General features: G+C 48.9%; 1 protein-coding gene across 1 annotated transcript in view; it reads right to left on the bottom strand.

Annotated features, from left to right (window-relative positions):
- Positions 1–26,809, bottom strand: part of EDARADD (EDAR associated via death domain) — a 52,098-nt gene that overhangs the window by 4,907 nt on the left and 20,382 nt on the right. The window contains exon 5 of the mRNA XM_090263324.1: positions 10,155–10,200. Within this exon, the coding sequence (XP_090119450.1) occupies positions 10,155–10,200 (46 nt within the window). The remainder of the gene's footprint in view (positions 1–10,154; positions 10,201–26,809) is intronic.

The following is a 26,809-nucleotide window of genomic DNA, read 5'->3' as shown; positions in this document are numbered from 1 at the left end:
ATGTCACAGTACATGTGAAGGGCAGCAGGAGATGTCTTGGGGGAAGAAGCAATCCTGGGGAGAGACTTAGGACCAAGAAATTTTCATTGGAAGTGGGGAAAAATGGATTATTATTTGATGCCTCTCACGGAGAAGCACAGGGTTTCTGCGCAGTAGAAATTCAAAAGTCGCTTGCTGTATGAATGAATGAGAACGAGAACTGGGCTGTCTCCTCAGGAGACGGGAGGTGTGTTATTACTTTTGGCGCATGTTAGACCCTGAATAGAGAATTATTAGGGAAGGAAAGAGGATGTTGTTAGTGGCTGCTGGCAGTAACTGATATTGGTGGAAAGAGTACAGACTTGTTCTTAAGACACAAAAAGATGGATCAATTCTAGATCTGGGAAGGAAAGGAGAGGGTCACTGAAAAGAAAAGGAAATTAATTATGTACAGAAATTTACTTGGGTTCCCTAATAATTAGGGTCCTTGCTTGCCACATTTCGACACTTGACTTGTATACTCTCCACTGATGCAAAGCAAGAATGGCCCAGCTCATGAAGTTATGATGACTTCTTATTTTAGAAGCAAGCTCCCTGGAGGATAGCTCTTTGCAGGTCCAGTGTGAGTACTGGCTTGAACTAAGGAAGACCTGATCAGGGACGAAGGACCAGGTTTCTCAGAGGTTTTTCTTCATTCCAGTGTCAGTTACTAAGTGCCTAGTGAATGACCAGCCCTACACTGCGTCCTCCATGTGCATGACCCCAAACCACTCCACTTTGGATCTATGTCACATGGGGCTCATCAAGTCCGGATGCCCCCAACCTCCAAAAGCTTGGCTTCTCATAGCGTTAACACCCACAACTTCAGATTCCTCATTTGTAATATTGATGATAATGATTCCTTTATCTCATGAATTAAATCAGATAATTGATGTGAAAGCATTTTCATCAACACTCATGTACATGTTATTTGAAGACTTCTGGTCAGGATGGAGGCGTAGGTAGACACGCTTTGCCTCCTTGCACAACCATATAAAGAATTACAACCAGATCTCAAAAATAAAAAACACTCAGAACTGTCAGAAAATTGAGCTATTTGGAAGACGGGTCACCAAGTATTTAAAGAAGCCATATTCATCCAGATGGGCAGGAGGGGTGGAGTTGTGGAGATGGGGCAGAGAGGCAGTGTGGCACAGAGAACAGGCAGTGGTGGCAGAACAAACAGTCACACATTCACATGTGGTACATAAAAATCGGGAAGGACGCCTTGGGAGAGAGCAATCCCAGCCCCAGTCCAGACTTCACAGCCCACGGTTCCAGTACTTGGAAGATAAACCCCCATTACCTCTGGCTGTAAAAACCAGTGGGGGTTGGGGCAGCAACAGAAACCCTGGATTTTTGATGCTAAAAGAGACTGCATGGGTTTAGAACATATGCAAACCCCACAGCAGCAGCAGCTGGAAGATGCCAGTCACATAGGAGAGATGGGTGAGGTGACTGGAAGCAGGGTGAGTGCCTAGTAGGCCTCCAAAGCCAGACAGCGGCATTGTCCCCTCTCTGAGCCCCCTACTACAAACAGAGACACAAAGCAGTAAAGTGGGGGCCCTAACCTGGCAATTACCTGAGTCTCTGCCCCACACAATTTACAGGTGCCTTTGCTACATAGGCCAAGCTTCTAAGACAGGGAGTAGAAGCAGCTCTACCTAATACACAGAAACAAACACAGGGAGGCTGCCAAATTGAGGAAGTAAAGAAATATGGCCCAAATGAAAGAAAAGAACAAAACCACAGAAAAAGAACTAAATGAAATGAAGGCAGCCAACCTATCAGATAGAGTTCAAAACACTGGTGATAAGAATGCTCAGACAACTCATTGAGTACGGCCACAAAATAAAGGAAGAAATGAAGGATACACTAAGTGAAATAAAGAAAAATATATAGGGGACCAACAGTGAAGGGAAGGAAGCCGGGATTCAAATCAACAATTTGGAACAAAAGGAAGAAATAAACAATCAACCCGAACGGAATGAAGAAACAAGAATTGAAAAAAACTAGGAGAGGTTTAGGAACCTCTGGGGCAACTTTAAGCTTACCAACATCTGAATCATAGGGGTGTCAGAAGGAGAAGAGGAAGAGCAAGAAATTAAAAATGTATGTGAAAAAATAATGAAGGAAAACTTCCCTAATTTGGCAAAGGAAATAAGCATAGAAGTCCAGGAAGCACAGAGAGTCCCAAACAAGTTAGACTCAAAGAGGATCACACCAAGACACATCACAATTAAAATGCCAAAGGTTAAAGACAAAGAGAGAATCTTAAAAGCAGCAAGAGAAAAGAAGAGAGTTACCTACAAAGGAGTTGCCATAAGACCATCAGCTGATTTCTCGAAAGAAACTTTGCAGGCAAGAAGGGACTGGCAAGAAGTCTTCAAAGTGATGAAAAGCAAAGACCTACAACCAAGATTCCTCTATCCAGCAAAACTATCATTTAGAATGGGAGGGCAGATAAAGTGGTTCCCAGACAAGGTAGAGCTAAAGAAGTTCATCATCACCAAGTCATTATTACATGAAATGTTAAAGGGACTTACTTAAGGAAAAGAAGAGCAAAACTAGGAACGTTAACATGATGACAAGCTTATAACTATTAACCGAATCTAAAAAACAAAAACAAACTAAGCAACAACTAGAACAGGAACAGAATCATAGGTATGGGGATCATTTGGAGGGTTACCAGCTGGGAGGGGGAGGGGGAGAAATGGGGAAAAGGTGCAGGGACTAAGAAGCATAATCGGTTGGTACAAAATAGACAGGGGGATGTGCAGAACAGTAGAGGAAAGGGAGAGGCCAAAGGACTTACATGCACAACCCATGGACATGAACCAAGGGGGGGGGGGGGCGGGTGTTGTTGGAGGGAAGGCGGGTACTAGGCAGAGGGGGGCAAAGAGGAAAATGATTGGGACAAATGTAATAGCATAATCAATAAAATATTTTTAAAATGTTATTTGAAGATGTTAGGTTTTGCATTTACTTTTTAAGGAGAGGGAAGAAGAGTCCCCCTGCAGCCTGGTCTCTGCTCATTCCTCCCAGCCCCCCACCTTCTCTGCGGCTCTGCATGGCCCACGCTTGTCCCTACAACACAGAGCTCATCTCTGCCCCAGGACCTTGCCACCAGCTGGTCTCCCTGGAGTCCTCCTTCCACAGCTCTTCACCTGGCTGGCAAAAGTCCCATTACCCTCATTTATTTTCCTCAAGGCAACCCCCACCGTGTGTGATTACTTACTTGTTTGCGTTTATTGTCTGTCAGTCCCACCTAGCATACAAGCTCCAAGAGGACTGGGACTTTAATGTCTGATGTCACTGTGTCATTCCAGGCACACTGTAAGCACTCCATAATATTTGTTGAGGAAATAAAATGAATGAAGAAGGTGACAGAGAAAGTCAAATTAGAAACCGCTGGGCAGCCTCTGAGGAACTATCTGGAAGTTTTCAAGCCCACTGGACCCTTTTTAGTGCTGAGTACACAAAGCAGAAGAAAGCCTGCTGGTTGCCATGGAGACGACAAGCACTGTGTGCCACCAGATCAACAGCAGTATCGCTGGAGGCTTGCCGACTGTCAACACCTGCTAGCACCGCGCAGGTGTGCAGCACGGACGGGTAATGGAGCTGGCGAAGGCCACGTCCTCACTCTGGGCAGAGACAGGGATGCCTGTTTCGTTCAGTGGTTGGGAGGATCAAATGAGGTCATCCATTAAAGCATCACGCGAGCCCATGGTGAGCAAGCAACCAAGAATTTGTAGCTGCAGGTGAAGAATCAGGACCAACTGCCTTTTTAGAAGCAGAAATAAGCCAGAGAGAGAAAGACAAATACCATACAATCTCACTCACATGTGGACTCTAAAATAAAACCAGATGCATGGAGACATGCAACAGACGGACAGATCTCGGAGGGGAGGGTGGTGAGGGGACTGGGAGAGATTAGCTGAAGAACATACATGCATATATGCAAAGCCTATGGACACAGACAACAAGGTGGTGAAGGCCAGGGTCAGGGGACTGGGTGGAGGGGGGCAAGGGTGGGGAAATGGGGGGGCATCTATAATAATAATAACAATAAAAAGCAAAGGGAATAGAAGTAAGAAAAAATAAAAAATAAATAAAAGCAGTGGTTCTCTACCCTGGCTGCAAGATGGGACTCCACCTCACCCCCCAGCACCTACTCAGAGAGGGACAAAATCCTGATGTCCTGAGACCCTTATTTCACTGGTCTGGGGGGAAGGCGGGACATGAAAAGTTTTCAAAGCTCCCCTGAGAATTCTGACGTGGGGCCAGAACTGAAAACCGTCTCCTTAGAGACATCTACAGAGTAGGTTCTTAAAGGGCTTGTGGACGTCGGATTCTGGAATGCCAGCCACTGCTCTTTGAGAGCTGCCATGTCTGTTGCACAGAGGAATGGATTTTCCTCTGGGCCGGCTGTGCCCTCCTCCCCTCCTCTCTCCCACTCAGCTTTCATGTTATACTTCAGAGAAGAGTTCAGGACCCAAGCAGGCTCTTTGACAAGGCCTGTCTGAGTCACTGAAACATCTGTAAGAAGCAGTTCACGTCCAATGGTGCGGCATCTCACGACTCAGTTGGGGCTCGCAGGTTATAAATTACCAGTCAATTAACAGTTAATTGTGAACTGGAACAAGATTCAGAATTTACAAAGGTTGTGATTAGTTGAGACTAGAGAATAGCTCCTGTCGGGATGCTGGCAGCGGATCAGAGGCTGACTTAATGGGCCTCCCTGCGGGGGCGGGGAGGGGCGTTCTGTCTTGTACAGTGGGTTTTTCAAGAGCTGTTACCACTCGGTGTTTTCCTCCAATGGGTTCCATACCACTGGCAGCTCTCAAATTGTTTGTAAGAATGTTCCCCAGGATAACTAGGTCTCGAGTAAACATTTTACATTGGCAACGTTGCCAACACCGAAATACTGTGGTCTTGAAATGAACTCCACCCCAGGTGTCTATAAGTTATCAGATCTGGAAGCTGCAAAATCTCAGTGTGTTCCAGGAGAGTCAAATACTTCTACGGTTACATTTCTTAAGGGTGTAAATTCATGTTTCTTTCTGTGTGGTTCCCAATGTGGTTGGAAATAAATTTAAAATGCCAGTTCATAGCTCTGATAAATCTTTGGGGTGCACACACACCACATTATTCAGCAGAGACAGTCAGTTAAATGCTGGGAGCTGGCATAGGATGAAGAATTATTTCCATCTACTAAGAAACTGACTCAAGGGCTTTAGGTGGGCGTTTGATCTCAACCAACGGGAAAAACAATACGATTTCATTTTCTCTCTCTAAAACACCCTTTTAAGGCGACACCGCGCTGGCAGCTGTGCTGGGCAGTCTGACAAACTGGATGACTCCAGGCTGCTAAATTGAGCTGAGTCTCAATTTTATCATCAAACGAAACTAGAATGTGGAAGGCACGTTAAAAAAAAGAAGAAGGAGAAAGAAAAAGAAACAAACTCTTTCATAAGAAAGGACCCGGGTTAAAATTCAGCATAGAATTTTATGTGAATTTGAATTGTGAAAGTACATGACACAAATATATTAACCAGGGTAACTTTATGGACCTAATTTGAAGCAAATGAAAATCCTATTTTACAGTCATTTCTGTGGGGAAATTAGGTTTTGATTAGGCAAGTGCTGGGTTACACAGGGTTATCGGAAAGTTGTCGCTGAACCCCTGGCTGCTGTTGAGAGCAGGGGCAGAAGGTGTGGTGGTCCGTGTGGAACCCACAGCCAGGAGAGGGCAGGGGAAGAGGTTTCATGTTTTCCCATTTGGGGCATTTCTTTTTTAATAACAGCCTTACTCCTTTAATGTCCAATGTTTTCATTTTGAAACTTTGCATGAACATTGTAAAATTTAAATGTCTCCTTGACCGGGATGTACAGAAGGTACCCTGCCCCAGATATCTGCCTCTCTACCCAGAGGTTCCCCAAAGGGCTTTGCTTTCCTAGTGGTAGTGGTTCTGAACTGCTTTCTTTTTCTTTCCTTGATGACAATGGTCAGCTGTCATTTCTTCTGCCTAACCCCTCTGTCTGCCTACTGGCCTGCATTATCCCATCTGCTCATCTTAACCTGGTATAAACTGGATTGTAGATAAACTAAGGTTTTCAAGTTCAAGAATCAATAATAGCCAGGCTGAGTTAAGGCCAAGGGTCTGACTGAGGACAGGAACTTCTGGGAAAGGCTGCCCAGTGGCTCAGAGGCTGCCTTTGGGGGTGTCTGGACGGGGGCTAGTTCCGGCTGAAACTCAGTCTGACCTTCAGCCATGGGACACTCAAGCCCTCAGGATGTGCTGCACACACAGGTGATGCCCTGGCCAGAACAGGCAGCTGGGTGTCAGCTACGAGTGGGCAGGGCCGGGATCCCACCCAGGGCCATCCCTTCTCAGGCATCCAGGAAAGAAATGGCTGGACCTGCTCACAGAGTGTCAGGAGCCTGCCCATCTAAGCATGTCTGGAAAGTGCTTCGAAGGTGCTGAATCAGTTCTAGTACATAAAACAACGAAATGGCTACTCTCATTCAAAGATGAAACATCCCTAGGTCTGCCTTGACCAGTTCACCCAGCAAACCCAACCAAGCCAACACCAGCCACCGCATGCATGGAAGCGACTTGGACCGCATGGGCCTGGCTCTCAGGGCCACCGCCTGCTGTCATGAAGAGAAGCTCATTCTCCCCGAGGGCCTTCCATTTCATCTCAACACAGGTAACATTTTTAGAGACAACCAGAAATGTGGTTGATCTATTAATTAACAATGACCTTAACTCGTAAGAGTCCTTCAAGGGTATATATAGATCCTCCTAAACAACTTACTTTCTACAGTTTCATTTTAGCTGACATTTCACATTAGTGTCCTCTAAAAGTTTAAATAAATATTTTAAAAATTAAAATAGAAATAGGTGCTTGTCACAGAAAATCTAAAACTTCAGATGAGCATATGGAAAAAAATTCATGCTCTCACCACCCAGGCCAGTGCCAGCTTCCAGGGTCATGTTTGTCCCCGCTTGTGTCTGCTCATGTGGCACATACACAGTTGTCGTGCAGATGAAAGCTTGGGGCAGATTTTGCTGATACCCATTCACGTTAGAATTTTTAAAAATACAGGGTCAGGCAAAAGTAGACTTACAACGAAAAAACTACTCGACCTAATAAGTGAATTTGGCAAAATAGCAGGGTACAAAGTCAATATTCAGAAATCAAAGGCATTCCTGTACACCAACAATAAAATAGCAGAGATAGAAACTAGAAGAAAAATCCCATTTACTATAGCAACAAGAAAAATAAAGTACCTAGGAATAAATTTAACCAAAGAGGTAAAAGATCTGTACATGAAACTACGTAACACTGAAGAAAGAAATTAAGGAAGATACAAATAAATGGAAGCATATATCACGTCCATGGATAGGAAGAATCAACATCATTAAAATGGCGATATTGCCCAAAGCAATTTACAAATTCAATGCAATCCCTATTAAAATACCAGCAATGTATTTCACAGACCTAGAACAAATACTTCAAAAATTTATATGGAACCAAAAAAGACCCTGAATTGCCACTGGAATCTTGAGACAGAAGAATGCAATAGGAGGAATCACGATACCTGACATCAAACTATACTACAAGGCCACTGTGATCAAAACAGCCTGGTACCAGCATAAGAACAGACATACAGATCAACGAAACAGAACAGAGAGCCCAGAAATAAACCCAGGTCTCTATGGTCAACTAATATTCGACAAAGGGGGAAGGAACATAAAAGGGAGTGAGAAGAGCCTCTTTAACAAATGGTGCTGGGAGAATTGGACAGGTACATGAAAAAAATGAAACTAGACCACCAACTTACACTGTACACCAGAATAAACTCAAAATGGATCAAAGACTTAAATGTAAGCCATGGCACCATAAAAGTCCTAGAGGAAAACATAGGCAAGAAAATTTCAGATATCCCACGTAACAATATCTTCACAGATACATCTCCTAAGGCAAGGGAAATGAAGGAAAGAATAAACAAATGGGACTACATCAAACTAAAGAGTTTCTGCTCAGCAAAAGAAAACATCAGCAAGATGAAAAGGAAACCAACCATATGGGAAAACATATTTGCCAATGATATCACAGACAGGGGACTGATCTCCAAAATACATAAAGAACTGACACGTCTCAACACCAAGAAAATAGACAACCCAATTTAAAACTGGGCAAAGGACCTGAACAAACACTTCTCCGAAGAGGACATACAGAAGGTCCATAGGCACATGAAAAAATGCTCAACATCATTAGCCATCAGGGAGATGCAAATAAAAACCACAATGAGATACCACCTCACACCAGTCAGAATGGCCATCATCAACAAATCAACAAACAAGTGCTGGCGAGGATGCGGAGAAACGGGAACCCTACTGCACTGTTGGTGGGAATGCAGACTGGTGCAGCCGCTATAGAAAACAGTGGAATTACCTCAAAAAACTAAAAATGGAACTGCCTTTTGAACCAGCAATTCCACTGCTAGGATTATACCCGAAGAATCCTGAAATCCCAGTTCAAAAGAACTTATGCACCCCTATGTTCATAGCAGTGCTGTTTATAATAGCCAAGTGCTGGGAACAGCCTAAGTGCCCATCTGTAGATGAGTGGATAAAAAAGCTGTGGTGCATTTACACAATGGGATACTATGCAGCAGAGAGAAAGAAGGAACTTCTGCCATTTGCGACAACATGGATGGAACTAGAGAGAATTATGCTTAGTGAAATAAGCCAGGCAATGAAAGAAAAATACCATATGCTATCACCTGATACAGGAGACCCATGAACAACACAAACAAACGAACAAAATTAAACAAGGAACAGACTAACAGTTACCAGGGGGTGGGGAGGAGGGAGAGAAGGGGTAAGTAAGGGAAGGGTTTAGTAAAGGAACTGGTATAAATAACCCATGGACACGGACAATGGGGTGGGGATTGACTCTGGGAGAAGGGGTGAGCTGGATGGAGGGTAGCAATGAGGGAAAAAGTCGGACAATTGTAATAGAAAAACAATTTTTTTTTTTTAAAGTAGACTTACAGTTGAGAGTCGTGAACCACAGTACAGGACAGCAGGGAGAAAATGAAGTCGTATGCCAGGATGCTACCCCTCCCCCAGGTTACCCAGCCACGTGCTTCTCAGGTGGGCCTGAGTCTGATGAATGTTTGCAGAAGCCAGGGGCCCAAGGCAGGCAACTGCCAGTGGGGTGTCCGCATGGGAACCCTGTCATGGGGCCTGTCCCATGAGACCTGCTGGGAGGGTTCCCCCAGAGGACCATCTGGCCTGATTTCTCCCTTGATTTCTCTAATCACAGCCTGGCAGTGGGTGCACTGGAACCAGAATCATATCTCTGTCTCCCACAGCTGTACTTTTGCCACAAGGCCTGGCACACACTAGGTCTTTCATAAAGAGGGAGAAAGAGAGAGAGAGAAACACCCATCAGTTGCCTCTCGCACACCCCCAACCAGGGGCCTGGCCTGAAATCCAGGCACGTACCTTGCCTGGGAATCGAACCAGTGACTTTTTGGGTCACAGGCCAGCCAGCACTCAACCCACAGAGCCATACCAGCCAGGGCTCAGTAGCTTATTTAAGTGCTCACTCCATATTTCTCCCCAGGATTAAACAGAAATCTAAAGTTTCTGTCTTAAAAAAAAAAAAAAGTGAGACGGGGAGACTAATGTTTCTTCCATTAAACACACTAAAAGCAGGAGAGGGCTGGGGAGGGGCCGCTTGGGCTCCCTAAGTGCCCGAGGTACAGAGAGCGAGTAGCACAGGGCTGGGCTGGCCCTGTGTGTCTCCCATCTTCCCCAGCCACCCGCCAGGTTCTCTGCCAATGCCTCGGCTCCCAGGACCTGAGCGGGGGTGGGGGTGGGGTGGGGGTCTGCCCAGTTCCGACTGCTGAATCTGTCTGGCTGAGAACCCTGCTGGGCCTCTCACAAGCAATGCAGGGTTAACACAGAGAAAATCCTCTTTGAAGGCACGTGGCTGGGAAGTGTCTCTAGTTAGTAATGGAGACTTTTACAGTTAATGACAGACATAGCCTCAGATCACCTTGATGGCAGCCACTCCAGCTATCACTGAAGCCAGCGTTAGCGTCAGTCATTTACCTGCAAGGGAATCTTCAGTACTGTCTGCAAAGCCATTTTCTTCTCCCTAGAAACCAAAAGGCAATCGTCATTAAAATCATACCCATGTACAAATGGAGATATTCTCAGTTTCCCAATTTTGTTAAATGTCCACCAAAACCCAGGGCAGGGGTGATGAATGTTAAGAATGGTCTTTTGATGGTCGTGAACTCGGTGTCCAGAGGTGGATTTAACAGCAAGTGCACTGGGCACACGCCCTGGGCCCCGACTTCTGAAGGGCAACCCCAACTTTACACTTTTTTCTAATGACACAAAGTTTGGTTTCATTACTATGCTGCATAAAATACGGTTAACATGTATTTTTATTTTCCCTGTGTCTTCTTTTTAAGGGGCCCAATATTTTCTTCAGTGCCCGGGGCCCTCAGCCGACCTTAATCCTCCTCTGTCTGTGCCTCACTCCGGAGTGTACGTCTCTGTGCTTCCTCGGCTATTTGCTTCCTCAGTGCCCAGAACTACCGGCCCGCAGAGGACACTCAACAAATGTTTCTTAAATGAATTACTGTCCCTATTTTTAAAAAATGTATCAATGCATGCAACAATGTGCTACTGTTTTAGTTTTATTTCATCTTTGGGTTATTTTCCTTATTTTGTTTCTCACCTACTTCTTGGTGGGCTGTGTGTCAGTCCAGGTGATAATTCTTTCCTTTGGGTCTCGTACCTTTAAACGTACACTACCAAGCAGCAAAGAGAAACTCAGAAGAGAGCTGCACCCAAATCTCAGGAGGTAATCAATTGCATCTCCACCTGTGTGACGGGGTTCTATCTCCACAGCCAAGGCCCTGGGAGGGGAGTACTCTGACCTTGGAGGGTGCGTTCGCACATGTGTGCATGTGTGTGCATGGGTGTGTATTTACAACCAAGTCAGCAGAGAGCAGCCCAGTCCATGCTGGTGTTAACTCCATCCCCGTACCCCTCCGATCCCTCTCAGCAGCTAATACGGCCTCCTGCACCCTCTGCATTGCAGGAGGGCTCCAGTGTTCGGTCAGACGCCCAGGTTTCTCTCCAGCTGCCTCATACCCACAGGCACGTGACGTCCCATCGCTGGTCTTCGTGCCTCAGTGGTACAGCGAGGTGGCTGCCAGACGAGAAACTGTCTCCAAGTGCTCTGTGTTCTCAGATCTCGGCGCTAACTCCCTGGTGTCCAACGTTTTAAAGTCTTTTTCTCTTAACTTCTAAGACACCTTTCTCCTCACTCCAAGCTCATAAATGCCCGTGTCTCAGCAATGTAAACACACTTGTCTAATTACGAGTCTAATTTTTTTCACATTCCTCCATCCCACCAGCTGGATTTCCCCCCTCACTAATCTAAATACTTCTTGCTCCTGTTTGAGTCTCTGCCACTGGCTTTGCTGGAACAAAAGCTGGCTGCTCCCCCATAACTATTACAGTTTGCACAAGTGAGGGGAAGCCTTTGAAAGGACAGAAACTTTCTACTTTTACCAAGTGAAATCCAGAAGCTCGGCGATGCTGAGCTCCATGCCTCGCTGTGTAACAGGTCGTGCGGAGACCTGCGTGTGTGGCACAGCCCCAGCAAGAGTGACAGGGACAGGCTGCTGCCACAGTCATACTCTGCTCCCTGAACGGGACACAAGGAACCAAAACAGGACCTTCTGGTGGCGTGAAGACACAAACATTCAGCTCTGCAGGGTGTGTGGCATGACTGAGGTCCCTGATGAACATGAACTTCCCTTTAAGGCTGCATAATGCAGCATACTTGACTTCATTTTGCACAATCCGGAGAAAATTTTTAACAAAGTCACTGTCTGGCCAGGATCATCCCCATGATGAGCACAAGGGACATGACTCAGAACTACGTGTGAAGGTTGACGAAGACAGAACTTAGGGTCATAGCTACAAGCTCCGTTCTTGCTCTGAGTATGAGGCTGCTATTTCAGGTCGTTTTCTGAGAGTGAAATCAGAAAAGGCTCCTTTTTGTGGTTTTTAGGGTCTCACTGAAACCACACCCATGCCTGATTCAGCACTTGTTTACAGAGCAGCTTGCTCCTGTGTTGGGACCCACAGGCAAAGGGGGAAGGCCCTGAACCCTGACCTCAGGGCCTGTCCTAGCCATGGCCCCCTGGGGACACAGCCAGGGGGGGAGCTCCTCAGAGAGGAGAGGTTTCTACCTACAGAAGAAAAACATCACAGAGGGGGCTTCTTCGAAGCAGAGCCGTCTGAGATGAGCCCTGCTGAGGGCCTAGAGGGGGGTTTGGGGGGAACGAGTGTTCAGCCAGAGGCCCACGTGAGCGGCAGCAGCCTAGGGCCCTGAGGGGCACTTTGTCCTAGGCAGTGGCACTGAGAGCGGTCACAGGGAGATGAGGCAGCAGAGAGACTGAGGCCGGATGGAGACCCGGACGCCTGTCCCCGGAGCGGGGATGCTCAGGTGTCTGTCATTACAGCCCTGGCCAGGGGCAGGGCCCCTCGGAGCTCTGGGCCCAGGAGGACACTCGGCCTGGCTGCAGGGCGGGGCTGGTTCCTGGTGGCCGGGGACAGCGTGGAGGCCGGGGGACTGCTGGGGGTGTGGTGGGGAAAGCAGGACTGACTCACAGGCAAGGCTGCAGAGTCCCCAAACCACTGTCCTGGGGGAGGAAGGGGCAAGACTGGAGCCACTGGGGTGGGGGGGAGGGAAGGGAAGGGCAGCCCTGTCAGAGCCGAAGTCACAGTGCTGGCGTGCGGAGGCCAGCGCAGGAGACGGACATGGTGAAGTGACCGTGGAAGGAGAGCCAGGGTGGAGAGCCAGGTGTGAGGTCACAGACAGACACCCGCATTCAGTGGCAGGGAGGAAGGAGATGGGAAAGCAGACAAAAGGGGTCACAGCAAGAGGTGACAGTGTCAAAAGTTGCAGGAAGCCTAGAGGCTCTGAGGACAGAGAGGTGATTTCTGAACGCAGGTCTGGCTGGCTTTCACCCAGGAGGCGGAGGGGACTTGGAAGTGGCCGAGCCCACGTGCATGCAGCTGCCTGCCTGGAGTGAGCTCCCCGGCGCTTCTCTCCGCTGATCTTTCTCGTGCCTTTGAGGCCTCAGCTTAGGCTCCACCTCTGGGAAACCGTCTCCAACGTCCCAGTCTGGGTCATGTGCCCCAGGTGTGCCCACGGCATCCCGCACGGGCACCCCAACGGGTGCTGGTTCCGCTGAGCAAAGATCTTGGAAGTGTCTCTTCTGCTCTAGACTCTAGACTACGAGGCACAGGATCTTGTCCTTGCTGTGCTGTGGTGACTCGTGCACCTGAGACAGGTAGCCCCTCACATTGCAGAGGGAGGCCATGTGAGAGGTGGGGAGGAAAGACAACGACCAGCACCGGGGAGGGGGAGGGGCTGCCCCTCCACCTGGCCCACCTGCCCGCCCTCCTGCTCTCGGCCTCAGCTCCACAGGCACCAGCCTTGGGAGCTCCGCGCGGTGGCTCCATCCTTCCGGTCTCGCTTGGATCCTGTGAACGTAGTCATGGTCAAGCACGCTAGTAACGTGTTTAAAAACACCCTAGATTTATTTGTCCGGCAGCTGTGGGCCCCTTGCCATCCTTGGATCTGGGTGAATTCCACTCCACCAGCCTTGCTCTGAGCATTTCTCAGCTCCTATATCTGATCTCAGCGGGGCCCTGGCTACACCTTGGTTTTGTGGGAAAGAACGGTTTCTGGGCATGGTCAGGTCTGTGCACCGAAAAAGAAAGGTGGAGATGAGGAAAAGGATGGAAACAGCCCAATGACACCGACAGGTGAATGGGATAGCAAACTGTGGAAGACTATTCCGCATTAACAAGGAAGGAAACCCTGACACCTGCTACCACATGGATGAACCTTGAGGACATCATGCAAAGTGAAATAAGCCAGTCACAGAAGAACAATTACGATGTTGCCATTTCTGTGAGGGACCTGCAGAAGTCAAATTTGAACAGACAGGAAGTAAAATAGGGATTACCAGGAGCTGAAGGAGAGGGAGGGGAAGTTCAAGTTTAAGGGGATAGAGTTCCAGTTTCGGAAGAAAGTTCTGGAGATGATGGTGGCAGCGGCTGCACCACAGTGTGAATGTACTGAATGCCACAGAGCTGTGCACTTAGAAATGGTCAAGACAGTAAAAATATGTTACACGTATTTCACCACAATAAAAAGCGGTTTCACCTCCTTAGTAAATCTGAGCATGTCACAAAGTTAAATACCAATGTTTTATATATACTCAAGCAGGCTACAGACAACCCTCATTTCGTAAAACTTTCCCATCGTAAATATGAGGGAATCACCTGGTGTTTGGGGACGTGTGTTGACTGCTGCCTGAAATCCTCTGGGCAGAAAGAGTTGGCTGCTTCCACGAATTCTGCCCTCCGGTCAGGTCCCATCTCTGCTCAGGGAGCCGGAAACACTGGGTGCTGGAGACCGCCCTCCACCCCTGCCTGCAGATTACCACACCTGCTGGCTTCTCAGTGGGCTCCGAGAGACCCCAGGGCCCAGGAAACACCCTGGGGACCCTCTGCACTCGGAGTGAACGTGTACCCCACATGCAGTCCACGTGGGGCTGGACTGAGGGCCGAGATGCTGGCAGACTGGGAGGAGGGGGTGTCACGGACACTGAGGGGCCATCTCTCTCCTGCTGCATTCTATTGTTCCATCCTTAACTCTCCAGCTCAGCTGACTGACGCAGGGCTCCACCTTCATTATTGTGCAAACTAGGGAGGGTTGCTGAATGGTTAACCTGAGGACAGCCCAGGCCTGCTTGGAAACCACCATGAAGACTGAAACCAAGTCATCCCAGCTCATCCTTCGGCAAACGCCTCCTGCGAATGACGTCACGCTCAAGGGACTAGGGGCACCAGGCCAGTCAAAGCAGGAAACCAGTATTTATCAGAGGACGACCAGCGCCAAAGCTTGACCTCTCTGCTTTAAGAAAATACTTTGGTAGCCCTGGCTGAATGGCTAAGTTGGTTAGAGCATCATCCTGATGCACCAAGGTTGTGGGTTCAATCCCCTGTCTGGGCACATACAGGAATCAACCAACGAATGCATAAGTAAGTGGAACAACACATCAGTGTTTCTCCTACCCCCTCTCTCAAATCAATAAGTTTTTAAAACTTTAAAAATAGAAAATACTTTAGTAAATAGCTTTGAAAATAGGATTTTAAATGCTGAGGAATGTGACAGTAACAGGGTTCAGACAGCACAGACTTTCCTGCCTGACTCCGCATATCCTCTTGGGTCTTTCTAAAGCAATTTATACTCAGGTCTTTCTCTGGAAATTAATTACTATTATTATAATAACTGCTTCCACTTACTTTTACTTCTACTTTTTATTGAAGTTTAATATACACATGGAAAACTGGCTCTTTCCAGAAACTGACTTTTGGAAGGGGTTTTCATTTAGGATACTTTTATCGAGCAGCTACTCAATGCCAGGGACCAACCCGTTCCAGTCCTGGGCTGTGCGGACAAAGGAGACAGACCTGGCCGCCTCAAGGTCACAATCCATTCATGGAACAACGACGTGAGAGATGTCAGTGCCATAAGGAATGACGTGTTAACAGGCACAGACAGATGACACTGGGCACAGAGCTGAGCCAGGATCCACATGAGACCTTAGAGGGCCTTGCTCTAGGATGAAAGGATCACATACGGAAAAGCAGAAATTTGAATTAAATGCTATGGTGCTTTGCTAGGATGAAAGCAAACCTGCAGGTTTGTGTACATTTAGTTCTTTCTTCTCTTCAACGAGTTTTCTATCCGATTACAAGGAGGCCCTGCTGCTCCGGGAGGTGAAGGGGGGATCAGACGCAGCCACTGTTCCTGGCCTGGGAGGCCGGGCTCAGGTGTAATTTCACACCTTTGCGCTGGTTCCAGAGATGAAAGTGGGGTGGTTTCCCTTTTTGTGTGAAGGACTGTCGGTTATTGTTTGGAAATACCAGCCGTCCTTTCCAGGAGATCACGGTCTGCACGTGTACCAGCAAGCAGAGCGCAAGGCTGTGGACATCCCAGGGGCAGGGGTCTGCCTGTGTTTCCTCCCTTCATGGTCATGGGCGTAGGCAACAGCGCTGCTGGCACCCAGACCCACGGAGGGCGCCACGAGGACATGGGGCCACAAACCCAGGCCATGGACTCATCGTCTTAGTCTAGAACCTTCCTGTGGTGCATGATTCTCTGTGAGCTGAGCAGAGACACTTGGTTCCACGTGCCAAAACGTGAACAGCTCAATGAGCTCAAGTGCCACCCAAATGTTGGATCATTCATCCCACTACGTTTTTTAATTTGAAAAAAAAAACAACAACAAAACACGCTGTTCAAAATTACACTGTTCTTTAAAAAGCAACAAGAGATGTGAACATCTTTTTCTCTCCATCTCTGGTCCCATCTCCCTCCCGGAGCTTCCTGGCTACAATCTAGGGCACATCCTTGCTGATTCCTCAGCCACAGAAGTCCATCCAGAGATATTTTTTAGCCCCAAACCGTATTAATCTACAACTTGCTTTATGTGTTTAATAATAAAATAATGAGATATTGCTGCATTCCTGTGAGGTCAGTGCTCACTCCTCTTTTTGACGGTTTCATAGTATCACAGCCCGTCACAGAGCCAAGGCTTCTTCACCTGCTTCCTATCTGGAACGTAAGCGACCTTCTCCGCTTCAAACACCCTCTGCTATGACTTCTGTAGGATCGCGTCCTTAAGTGGGGCTGCTGGATCCATGAGTCAGAGAGGCTGCCAACTAGTCTTCTGGAAGTTGCATTAATTTACACTCTCAGCATGTGTGACCTGGCTGCCCCCGACCCCCACACCAACCGGGAGATTTAGTGACATTCAAAGGCGTCACAGTCAATAGAGCACAAAACGGGACAAGAGGAGAATATGCATGCAGTCACGCCATGGAATGAGAATAGAAGCCGGGAAGTCAGACAATTAGAGCCGACAGAATAGAGGACGATGCGCTTGAAAGATTAATAAATAGACCTTCCTTCTGCTGTTCTTAGGGAAACAGCTACTAAGTGCCAGAAAGCAGGCATTTTGCCCTTTGACCTGTACAAGCCTTAGCACAAATATTTTATTTTGACTTGGCCCAAAAGTAGAAAGAAGTCAAAGACAGAGGCAGTAATAGACTACATCAAACCAAAGTACTATAATTTCTTCTAAAATGTCATTTCTGGAAAGTTCATTTTAGAGGCAAGTGCTCGAGGCCCTGAAATGATGACTCTGACTGGGTAGCTTGAATGTTGGGGGTGGGGGGAGCATCTTACTATTTTCTCTAACGACCAAAAACGGAGACTGCAGGTGGTCCTGGTTAGGGCTAGGCAGGACTTGAGAGTCTGGGGTGGGAGCTGATTCAGGGAGGGGGTGCTATGAGAAGGTGTGGACCCTCCAGCAGAGAGCAGGAAGGCCGCCGGGGAAGATGACCTGACGTGAGAAAGCGATGTGCCAAATGGGAGTAGAATCAGATGCTACCTGTTTTAGGCAAAATTGCCTTAGGCAGCAAAACACAGAAAGAAAAGATCTATGGCTTTTAAAGACCCTCACCAACTTTACCTGCGGTTACACACTTAATTCTAACATTTTAGTGATTAGTGCATCTATTCACCTATTTCTAAGGTGGCATCATCCATCACCTCCCTAGAGGCGACATGGTCAACTCCACTGACAAATGGGAGTAGACAGAGGGCAGGGAGCACGGGGAGCATGGCCGGGAGACGCTAGTGATAAGCTCAGACTGAAGAGGCAATTTCCATACCAGCAGAGCCAAGCCCTGACATTCCTTCTCCCCCTGTCAATGCCCAGATGCTTCTGGATCAGGATACCTCCCCATCTGTCTGGACTGGCAGAATTACAAACTCCAAGCACAGGCTCTGGGTAGTTTTAAAGTTTTAATAGTTTTACCGGTTGCCCTGGTTCCTCATTCTCTAAACTCCATATCAGGGAAGAAGTAAGGAACTATGGAGAGTTATCTGAAACCAGAGCTCTCCAACTTTCCCTGGAGGATTAACGCAGTGAAGGACACGGCTGCCTGTCACACAGAGCGTGCCGGAGCCTGCAGGGCTGCTGCGCAGCATGCAGGGCAGGCAGGGGCCTGCTAGGCTGACTCACGTGGGCAATCACCCCAAGCAGGCTGGGCGCTGCGCGGGTCCCTTCCTGCTGTTACAGAGCTTGGGACACTTCAGGTTTGCAGGTGGCTTGGTGGCCAGTGCCCCTCCAAGGCCATGAGGCTGCCAGACCACGTTCTGCTGACTACCTCTCAGTCCTTTCACAAAAAGAGCCACCTCCACTTACCAAGTTTGTTCCAGTGGCTTCCGCCCACGCTAGCCTGCCAGATTGTTACTATTTAGATAGAATGTGGAAAAGCCTAAAATCTCCCTGGATTTAGGCAAAGCAAGAGAAGCAGCAGCAACCAATGCCACCCAACTGCTACCAACTGAGAAACACTGGGCATTGGGGCCATGGGGGGGGGGGGGTGTGTGAAACTGGACAAGGTCCCAGGTCCCAACTCTTCCACTCATATCAGAAACAACATAATTTCTCTCATCCCCTTCAGCTGTGAAGATGCCAAGTTGTCAAGCGGGCATCTGGACCCAAAGCCCCTTTCTCCGCTGTCAGGATTGGCGATGTGAAGCCACCCTCTGAGAAGCACCAGTGGCACTGAGTGTAGAAGACAAGGCACCCGCAGGCCTCTGTCAGAACGTCAGGGCGTGCGGGAGCTGAAGAGAAGGCACAGATGGCATGTGAGGGTCAAGGCCACAGGGAGCGTCCCACCCAAGACACTAAGTATGTGCCCTTGCAAACAAAAGACTTCTGTTTTTTTTTGGTGAACAAACAAAATACAAAATGAGCCACAATTTCTTGGACCACTCCTTTAGCATCAGTCATTAACTAAGATCGTGTTCCGGCTTTTAAGGGGCTGAGAACTTTGATCTTGGCCTGCATATTCTATTTTCTTTAGCACTGTGGGCAGATCAGCTTGCTTGGAGTTCCATGGCTTAAAACGTATGTGACACAGCCCCTATTACTCTGGGTAACACAATGTGGAACTTTATTTTTGAAAGTCTTGTTCAATTTCAAAGAAATCAATGAGTTGTTAATAGGCCTTCACAGATAAAACAGCATCTTTTTTTTTTTTTTTTTTTTAATTTGGTGGCATTTATCACTAGGATTTGACTTTGAATTTTAATCACTTGCTCAGTGAAAGAACATAGGGCAGTCTGGCCTATTGGGTCTGTCTGGTCTGTAAGCAGAGATGTACTGTTGTCTGAGAAATAAACAGCCTTACGTGGTGGGGGCAGAGAAAGCGGAATGGGCGCTTAACTTCCACTGCGACAGTATTTAGACTAGCAAAAGAGTTGAAACAATCTCAGTCCCATACAAGGGAAACTTTCTAAGTAACTCTGTGGCACAGAATAAAACGTAACAGGATATGAGATGGGGTGTTTTCCTAGGGTCTTAAGAGTTCTGACTGGGGCCCCAAGCTGGGGCCAGTGGCCTGCATGCACTCCCCCAGAGGTGCTGGGTAAACCCTAGGATGCCAGCTACCCTACCCCACCTTTAATTTACAAGAGGAAGAGACTTCTTTGGAGGAATTAGTGAAAGAAACAAGAGCCATGGCTGCTTTTCTTCCCCTGCCCATCAGGAGGAAGGGGTGGGCCTCTGTCCCACCCAGCCCAGGTGAGGGGGCTTCTAGAGCACGCTAGTTGGGGGAGCCTGTCAGAAGCAGGAGGCCAGCCTCTGCCTCCCTGGCTGGAGGCCTTCTGATGTGCAGATATGCTGGGCCCAACCCTCAGCCACCGGGGACCCCAGCCTGTGTGTACCAGGGAGCGAGAAGCTAGCTGAAGCACTTCCTCAGGGTGGACACGGGGGCAAGTTGTCCATGTGAAGTGCACCAGTGCCATCTTGAAAGAGCCTGCCCCAGATGTCCACCTGCTCAGGTAACGGTACATGATCAAGATTTCAGATCAAGCCTCACTTAGAGGTGAGGAGAGAAGCTTTGGGCTGGATGAGAGATCTCAGTACTGTGTGGAGTTCATAGCACTGAAATACAATGCTAACCAGATATTTATTGAGCACCTACTGTGAGCTAGGAGACTAGCATTACTACACCAGTTTTACAAAGGAGGGAACAGATTGAGAGAGGTCAGGTAACTAGCTCAAGGTAACACAGCTAAGGAGCAGAACTCAGGGCCTAGTAGGTCTCCCTAGTTCCATCACCCCCAGTGAGGCCAGAAGCATCTACAGGCAGGCAGTCTGCAGTCAGAGCACCTGGGTGTTCAACCCGTGGTTCTGCTGCTCCACAGCTGTGCCATCTTACACAAATTATCCACCCTTTCTGTGCATCTGTAGAATGGGCATAATAATAGTACATCCCACAGAGGGTTGTCTGAAAATTAAATTAGTTCATACAGATAAGTGCTTGGAACAATACTTAGCCTTAAAATTTTTAACTATAATTATTATTATTTTGATTACATCATATTAACTCCTTATACAAAGTGCTCGTGATATTGTATAAAGAAAGGAAAACATGACATTGTCTACACAGTGTGATTACGACTACACACACACATAAAACCAGTTACTCTCATGCAAAGAAAAAATATGCCTCTCATCATCTTTTAATAAGAGCATTACTTCTATTATGAAAAAGTAATCATTCAACAGAAAGAACTCTTTATCTCAACCTCACAGCTACACTGAGCATTTTATACAGAAAATGAGTGCCCATCACAACTAAGACCCTGTGATTTGGCAAAGGATGAGTAAACATATCCAGCCACTTCCCTGAGTAGAACCACAGAAGATGCACAGGAAAAGGTATACATGTGACCTACACAGGCAGAATGGATGGCAAATAAAGCAAACTCATCCACAGGAGTCGGGGTGGGCTCGGTGGGAAAGCGCTGGCACTGTGCTCGGAGAAGCTGGTAACCCACCAGGACATGGTTCTGACACGGGTTAAGTGCCAGCACACACAGTGCCCGGAAGCTCGGAGTTACGTGCCATCCATCCACACCGTTCATTAATGCCTGCTGAGCATTAGACTCCAAGATACAAGCCACAATACAGTCAACGCCAAATCACAGCGAGCTGCGATGCGCTGAACTGTGTCCCCCTCCTGACCTCATCCCAGTACCATAGGAAGTGACTTTATGTGGAAATAAGGTCTTCACAGGGGTAATCAAGTCGAAGTGCGGTCAACGTGGTGGGCCCTCCTCCAACGTGGCTGGTGTCTCACAACAAGGGAGGTTTGGAGACAGATGCGCACGCAGGGCAAATGCCACATGAAGACACAGACAGAAATCAGGGCGGCACTTCTATAAACCAGAAGCACCAAAGGCTGCCGCAAGCCAGGAGACATTGTTATCCTGGGAAACTAACACGTAGGACATGTTTATTGCTTCTGAAAAAGAAAGAAACCTCTCTGGGCCTCTGCTTTCCTATCTGTAAAGTGGGTAACGGACCAAATGACACAGCCCGTGAAAGTCTGCATAATCTCTGCACCCAAAGTGCACATTAGGTGATAACAAACCTAAAACAGCCTGAACTCCAATTCAGAAACACATGACATAGGCATTTCCCAACGTGTGCTCCTTGGGTTATTAGGCCTAAGAGGCAGAGAACAGGTTTGGGGTGTCAAAGGCTCCTCCCTCCCACCCTCTTCACCAGAGACAGGCTGTCCGTGCCACCTCTGACCATGGGGAGGGGCCGGCTACAGGATCAGGCCTTCCCAGGTTGCCCCAATTCTGCTTCAGCCAACCAGGCCACACCTGATGGCAGGTAGGAGCAGCTGGCATGTGTGACAATGAAGAATCGGTGCTGTGGGTCAGATTCCTGCCCGCTGAGGACACACGGCCTGCCGTCTCACACTGGCTGCACAGGAACAGCCCTGGGACGTGAAGAAACCTGTGCGTGTGGCCTGCCCCAGACCACTTCTGCTCGAGTCTCTGGGGTGGGGACTCGGGATCCAGAGCTACTGGTCTAAGCACATCACAGGCGGGCAATAATAACTTTCAGGCAGGAGATTTAAATATGTCACCTGTGGGCCACTAACAGGTGCTCTGTTTGTAACATGTCCTTAAGAGTCCTCATACCTGCCTACAGCACCAGATCACACAGCAGCCACCTGAAGGGCCTGCCTCTTTCCAGCACCTTCTATGTGCAACGTGAGATGCCAGGCTCTGGATTATCCCAAAGCGGCTGAGAGGGCAGAGTGGTGACAGGACATGGCAGACGAAGACTAATCTCACAACAGCAGATTTATGTTCACGTTGACTGAAGTTCCTCCGATGTCAGCCTTGCTGTGGATTGGCCAGTTTAGCCCAGGACCACACGCTTTATCCCTCCCACTCAATGATGTTATTTGCAGTCAGGTGGAGGGTTCATGACAGTCACTCCCAGTGTGGGGAGGTCCTGCTTCTCTTGTTGCTCTTCTAGAAGCTCAGCTTCGGCAACCCAGCCCACATCCTGCCCCGGATGTGACATCTCTCACCAACGGCAGCGCGGTGGTCTCTCTGACGCCTGTCGCAGGCCTCCTCCAAATACAAGACTGGACCACAGCAGGAGAGTCCTGGCCTGGGTCCGGTGGGCCGCGCAGTTAGGTGTGTCCCCACTTCCGGGCCCTGTGGGCTTCTGGAGGGTGGAACCTGGCCTGTGGGTCCCCTACAAACCACGCTGCCCACCGTGGCCTGTGAGGCCAAGCCAGGCTGCTGAACTGAGCAGGATCCCTTCCCCTCCGCCCCCACCCCCCGATTCCTGGGGACTCTCCACACCCACAACTCTCACTGCTTTTTCTCACACACTTTCCAAGGTCCCCCGCTGGGCTCTGGTGCCTGAGCAAGGCTGTCTCAGGTTCCCCTCACAAAGGGCAGCTCCCTGGGAGCTCCAGTGGCCCGATCCCTTAGCGCATGGTACTTATACAAAGGGCAACTCCCACCGTCTGCCCAGTCACCATCAGAAATGCGCTGTTCCACACAGGCTGCTCTGGGTTTGCCTTACTTATCTGTCACACACCCACAAAGCATGCGTCTTTGTCCAGGACACTTGAAGAGCTTCAAACAGATTAATTCACTTTTCCCCCCACTTCCCTGACAGGCTCGTTCCCTGTTGGTGACAGTGGTCCCACCTGGCCACCACCCTTCCCTCCTCTCAGTCTCACGTTCTGCCAGACCAAAACCTTTTCATCTCTCCTCCAAAATGGGTCTCCTCCAAAATGAGTTGTTGCTGTTTGGTTCTTGTTTTATTTACTTGATCATTTATTTATTTTTAGAGAGAGGGGAAGGGAGGGAGAAAGAGAGCGAGGGAGAGAAACATCAATCGGTTTCCTCCTGCACGCACCCTGATCAAGACTGAACCCATAACCCAGGCCTGTGCCCTGGCCGGGGACAGAACCGGCAGCCTTTCACTTTGCAGGACAATGGCCTGCCCACTGAGCCACACTGGTCAGGGCTGTTCAGTTCTTGTTTTGTTCTGATCTCAAACATTGTTGGGGTTGAACTGGGTCCCAGAAATAGACGTGTTAAAAGCCAAACACCCAACACTTCAGAGTGTGACTGTAATTAAGGTAAAGCGAGGTCACGAGGGAGGGCCCTAAACCAGTGTGACTGGTGTCCTGAGGAGAAGGGGTATCTGGATGTAGTGACAGGCACACACAGAGGGAAAGCAATGTGAGGAGAGTCGGGGAACGCGGGTCCGCCAGCTGAGGAGGAAGGCCTGGAACACACCCCCTTAAGGCCTCGGGAGGAGCCAGCTGACCTCCAGACCTCAGAGTCACAGCCTCCAGAACTGGGACACGACGCAGTTCTGTAGCGTAGGCCCCGTCTATGGCCCTTTGCTCCAGGTCCCAGCGGCCCGCACCGAGGTCTGAACTGCACTCGCCCCGCTTCGTTCTCCCACAGCAGCTGCACCCAGGCCGTGAGGGCTACACTGCTGGGCCTCTGCAACAGCCCCTGCTGTCTCTCAGCCTCAGGCTTGCTTCCTACGCACCCCTGGGCCAGCCACAGCCGGGACAAAGGACAACCTTCCTAGAGCTCTGTTTTGACCCGTCATCCCATAGGAAGACTCCTCCAGGAACGTCCCATCCTCCATCCCTACCCTCCAGACTTGCGCCAGAGCCCAGCCCACGCCCCAAAGGTTTAGAGAAGGCACTGGATGGAGGGCGGAGGGTTTTGACAGCTACAGCACTGGGGGTGGGCGGCTGGAACAAGTCTCTCCAGTCACAGAGGGTGGCTTACAGCATTTCCCAGCTTCCTTGCCGATGGAGCCCCTGTTCCTGGAGCAGCCGTACACCCTCCTGCTCAGCTTTCCTGGCAGAGACCGATGCGGAACTGACCGCAGCTCCGATCACTCGCCACTGTATCGCCACACCAAGCAGCAGTGCTAACGCGCTCCTGGCTCTCAGCTCCGTGCTGGTGGATGCGTGGGTGTTCCGTCCTCTCTCCTCTTGTAATCATTCCCGGTTTATCAAGCACTATTGCCTAGCTCCCGAAGGCCTGTGGGCTGCCTGCTGGACGGACAGAACAAACTCTTCATCCCTAACATCTTCGCTAGCTTTCTTCCTTTCCTGCCCCACGCAAACGTCGTCCTTCAAGGCTGACTCCACTGCCTGTCTTTACAGCTAAAAAGACTGTTTCTATCTCTGCCCACCAGCCTCCTTTTAGTCTTGCCTCTAAAGAAGAGGGGAGGTGCTTCCTTTTAAAACGCCAGCTCATCTCTCTGGGCCTTTGATAACTTTATCTAACATCCGTGTGCATGTTCCCTGCCAGGTTACAAATCCCCACGGGAAGTCCACGTGCGGGCTCTGTGTCCTCCGCAGAACATTGCCAAGTGCGTTATCAGTCATTATTTGCTGAGAAAATAAACCCTCTCTGCTGTCTGCAAGGAAAATAAACCCACTGATTACTCATTCTGCCACTTCTCTCTCTTCTCCCTCTTAGTTTTAACCTTTCCGCTCCCCATGGTACCCTACCCTCTAAAATCTGATGTTTACCATCCTAAAAAAAGGAAGGTTTTCTGTGTTCTCTGACACCCTTGAATGAGAGGTTGATACTGTCCTTGCTACATTAATGAATTTGACAGGACCCACTCACCCCTTAGGCCTAGCAGTTAAAGTTCCTGTCCCTGTGATGGTTTTCCTTCCAGAAAGGTCCCAGGAACACCTGAGTGACAAGTCCAGTGGCGTCTGCAGGCTCGCCCGTGGCCACACTGTGCCTCAGGGTGTTGGCGGTCCTCCCCTCGGCAGGCACCTGACGAAACGCCCAATCCTGGCCTTTCTCTCTCTTTAGTCAACATGTATTTATTGAGACTTACACTGTACTAGGCAGTGAGGAGGGAGTTCTGAGCAAAAAGGCACAGCAGTCCCTGCCCTGGCGGGTCACGGCGTAGCCCCTGGAGAGGCAGTGAAATCATCAGCGCTGCAGCCCGGACGGGGCTGTGGAGCAGAGTGCCTGAGCACCCACAGCGCCTGCTCGGCCCGGGCCCCCGACCTCCTCTGACCTCCTCTGACCTCTGATGCACGGGGATGCCCCAGGTCCCATCCTCAGCTCCCTCGGCTCCTCTACAAGGACTCATCCCCGCGGGTCTCCTCCACTCCTCAGGCTTCACCTGTAACCTCCCGACACAGGAACCGAAACCAACACCTGGGGCGGCAGCGGCGACCGCTTACCAGACCTCGCCACAAACCACACCCCCCCCAAACACCACAGGCCTGAACGAACAAACGCAACCCTAACAGTCACACACAGATCGGGTCTTCTTCCAGAATCCTCCGCATGCGTTGCTTGTAGCAACCATCTCCCAGTCCCAGGTTGCAACAGTCTTCTCCCCAGTCCCCCAGGGTCACAGATATGGTCACCGGACTGTCACTTAAAGCCCCAATACCTTCCACCCACCCCTCTCTGGCATTTCAGGCTCTGGGCCCAACTTAGCTGCTGAATGCGATCTCCCAGCCCTTCTGCTGCGGGTGACGCTCCCTCTGTCACTGTCTGCGGGGCCTTGCTGAGGCGTCCCTTCCCCCAGGGGTGTCGTCCCGGCCCTTAGACGAACTCCCTAGCATCCACTTCTGTGTCAGAGACCATACCTCGAAGCCACTGCAGCTGGGGGTGGGGCCTTGTAGCAAACTGGGTGCAATGTTTGTAAAATAGTTTTATACCACGGAGATGAGTGTTCCCAGTTTTTAGAATTATCCATATAAAACTGCACAACAGAGTAGTGGGATTGTGGGTGAGTTCTTCGTTTTCCTAGTTCTAAATTTTATTTAGTATGGTTTTTTATTTCTTTTTATTCTAGAATAGTTTTCGATTTCCAGAAAATTTGACGAGAGAATAGAGTTCCAGTCGACCCTCCCCCAGTTTCCCTTATTAACATCTTGCACGAGTACTGTACGTTTGGCAGAACTAAAAAAGCCAAGAATTTAATGTGGTTTTGAAAACTTAAAAAAAATAACATTAGTTTGGTAGAACCCAATAAAGCACATTCATTGGGGAAATGTCTTTCTTCCCATTCCTGCTAACTCCAATTTAGCATCCAAATATTCACTATTTTTCCTGTAACTTTAGTCCCTTTTTGGTGTGGATTCTTGGCTACAAACTGAAACAAAGTTTCTTTTACCATCACTAGCCATACGTTTGTGCACACAGTTAAAGTAGTAAAAATTTCATTGTTGCTCAAGGTCCT

This window comes from Furipterus horrens, unplaced genomic scaffold (genome assembly GCF_987537825.1).
Source record: "Furipterus horrens unplaced genomic scaffold, mFurHor1.1.pri manual_scaffold_15, whole genome shotgun sequence".
Lineage (NCBI taxonomy): Eukaryota > Metazoa > Chordata > Mammalia > Chiroptera > Furipteridae > Furipterus > Furipterus horrens.
This window is presented reverse-complemented; position numbering and strand designations above follow the sequence as displayed.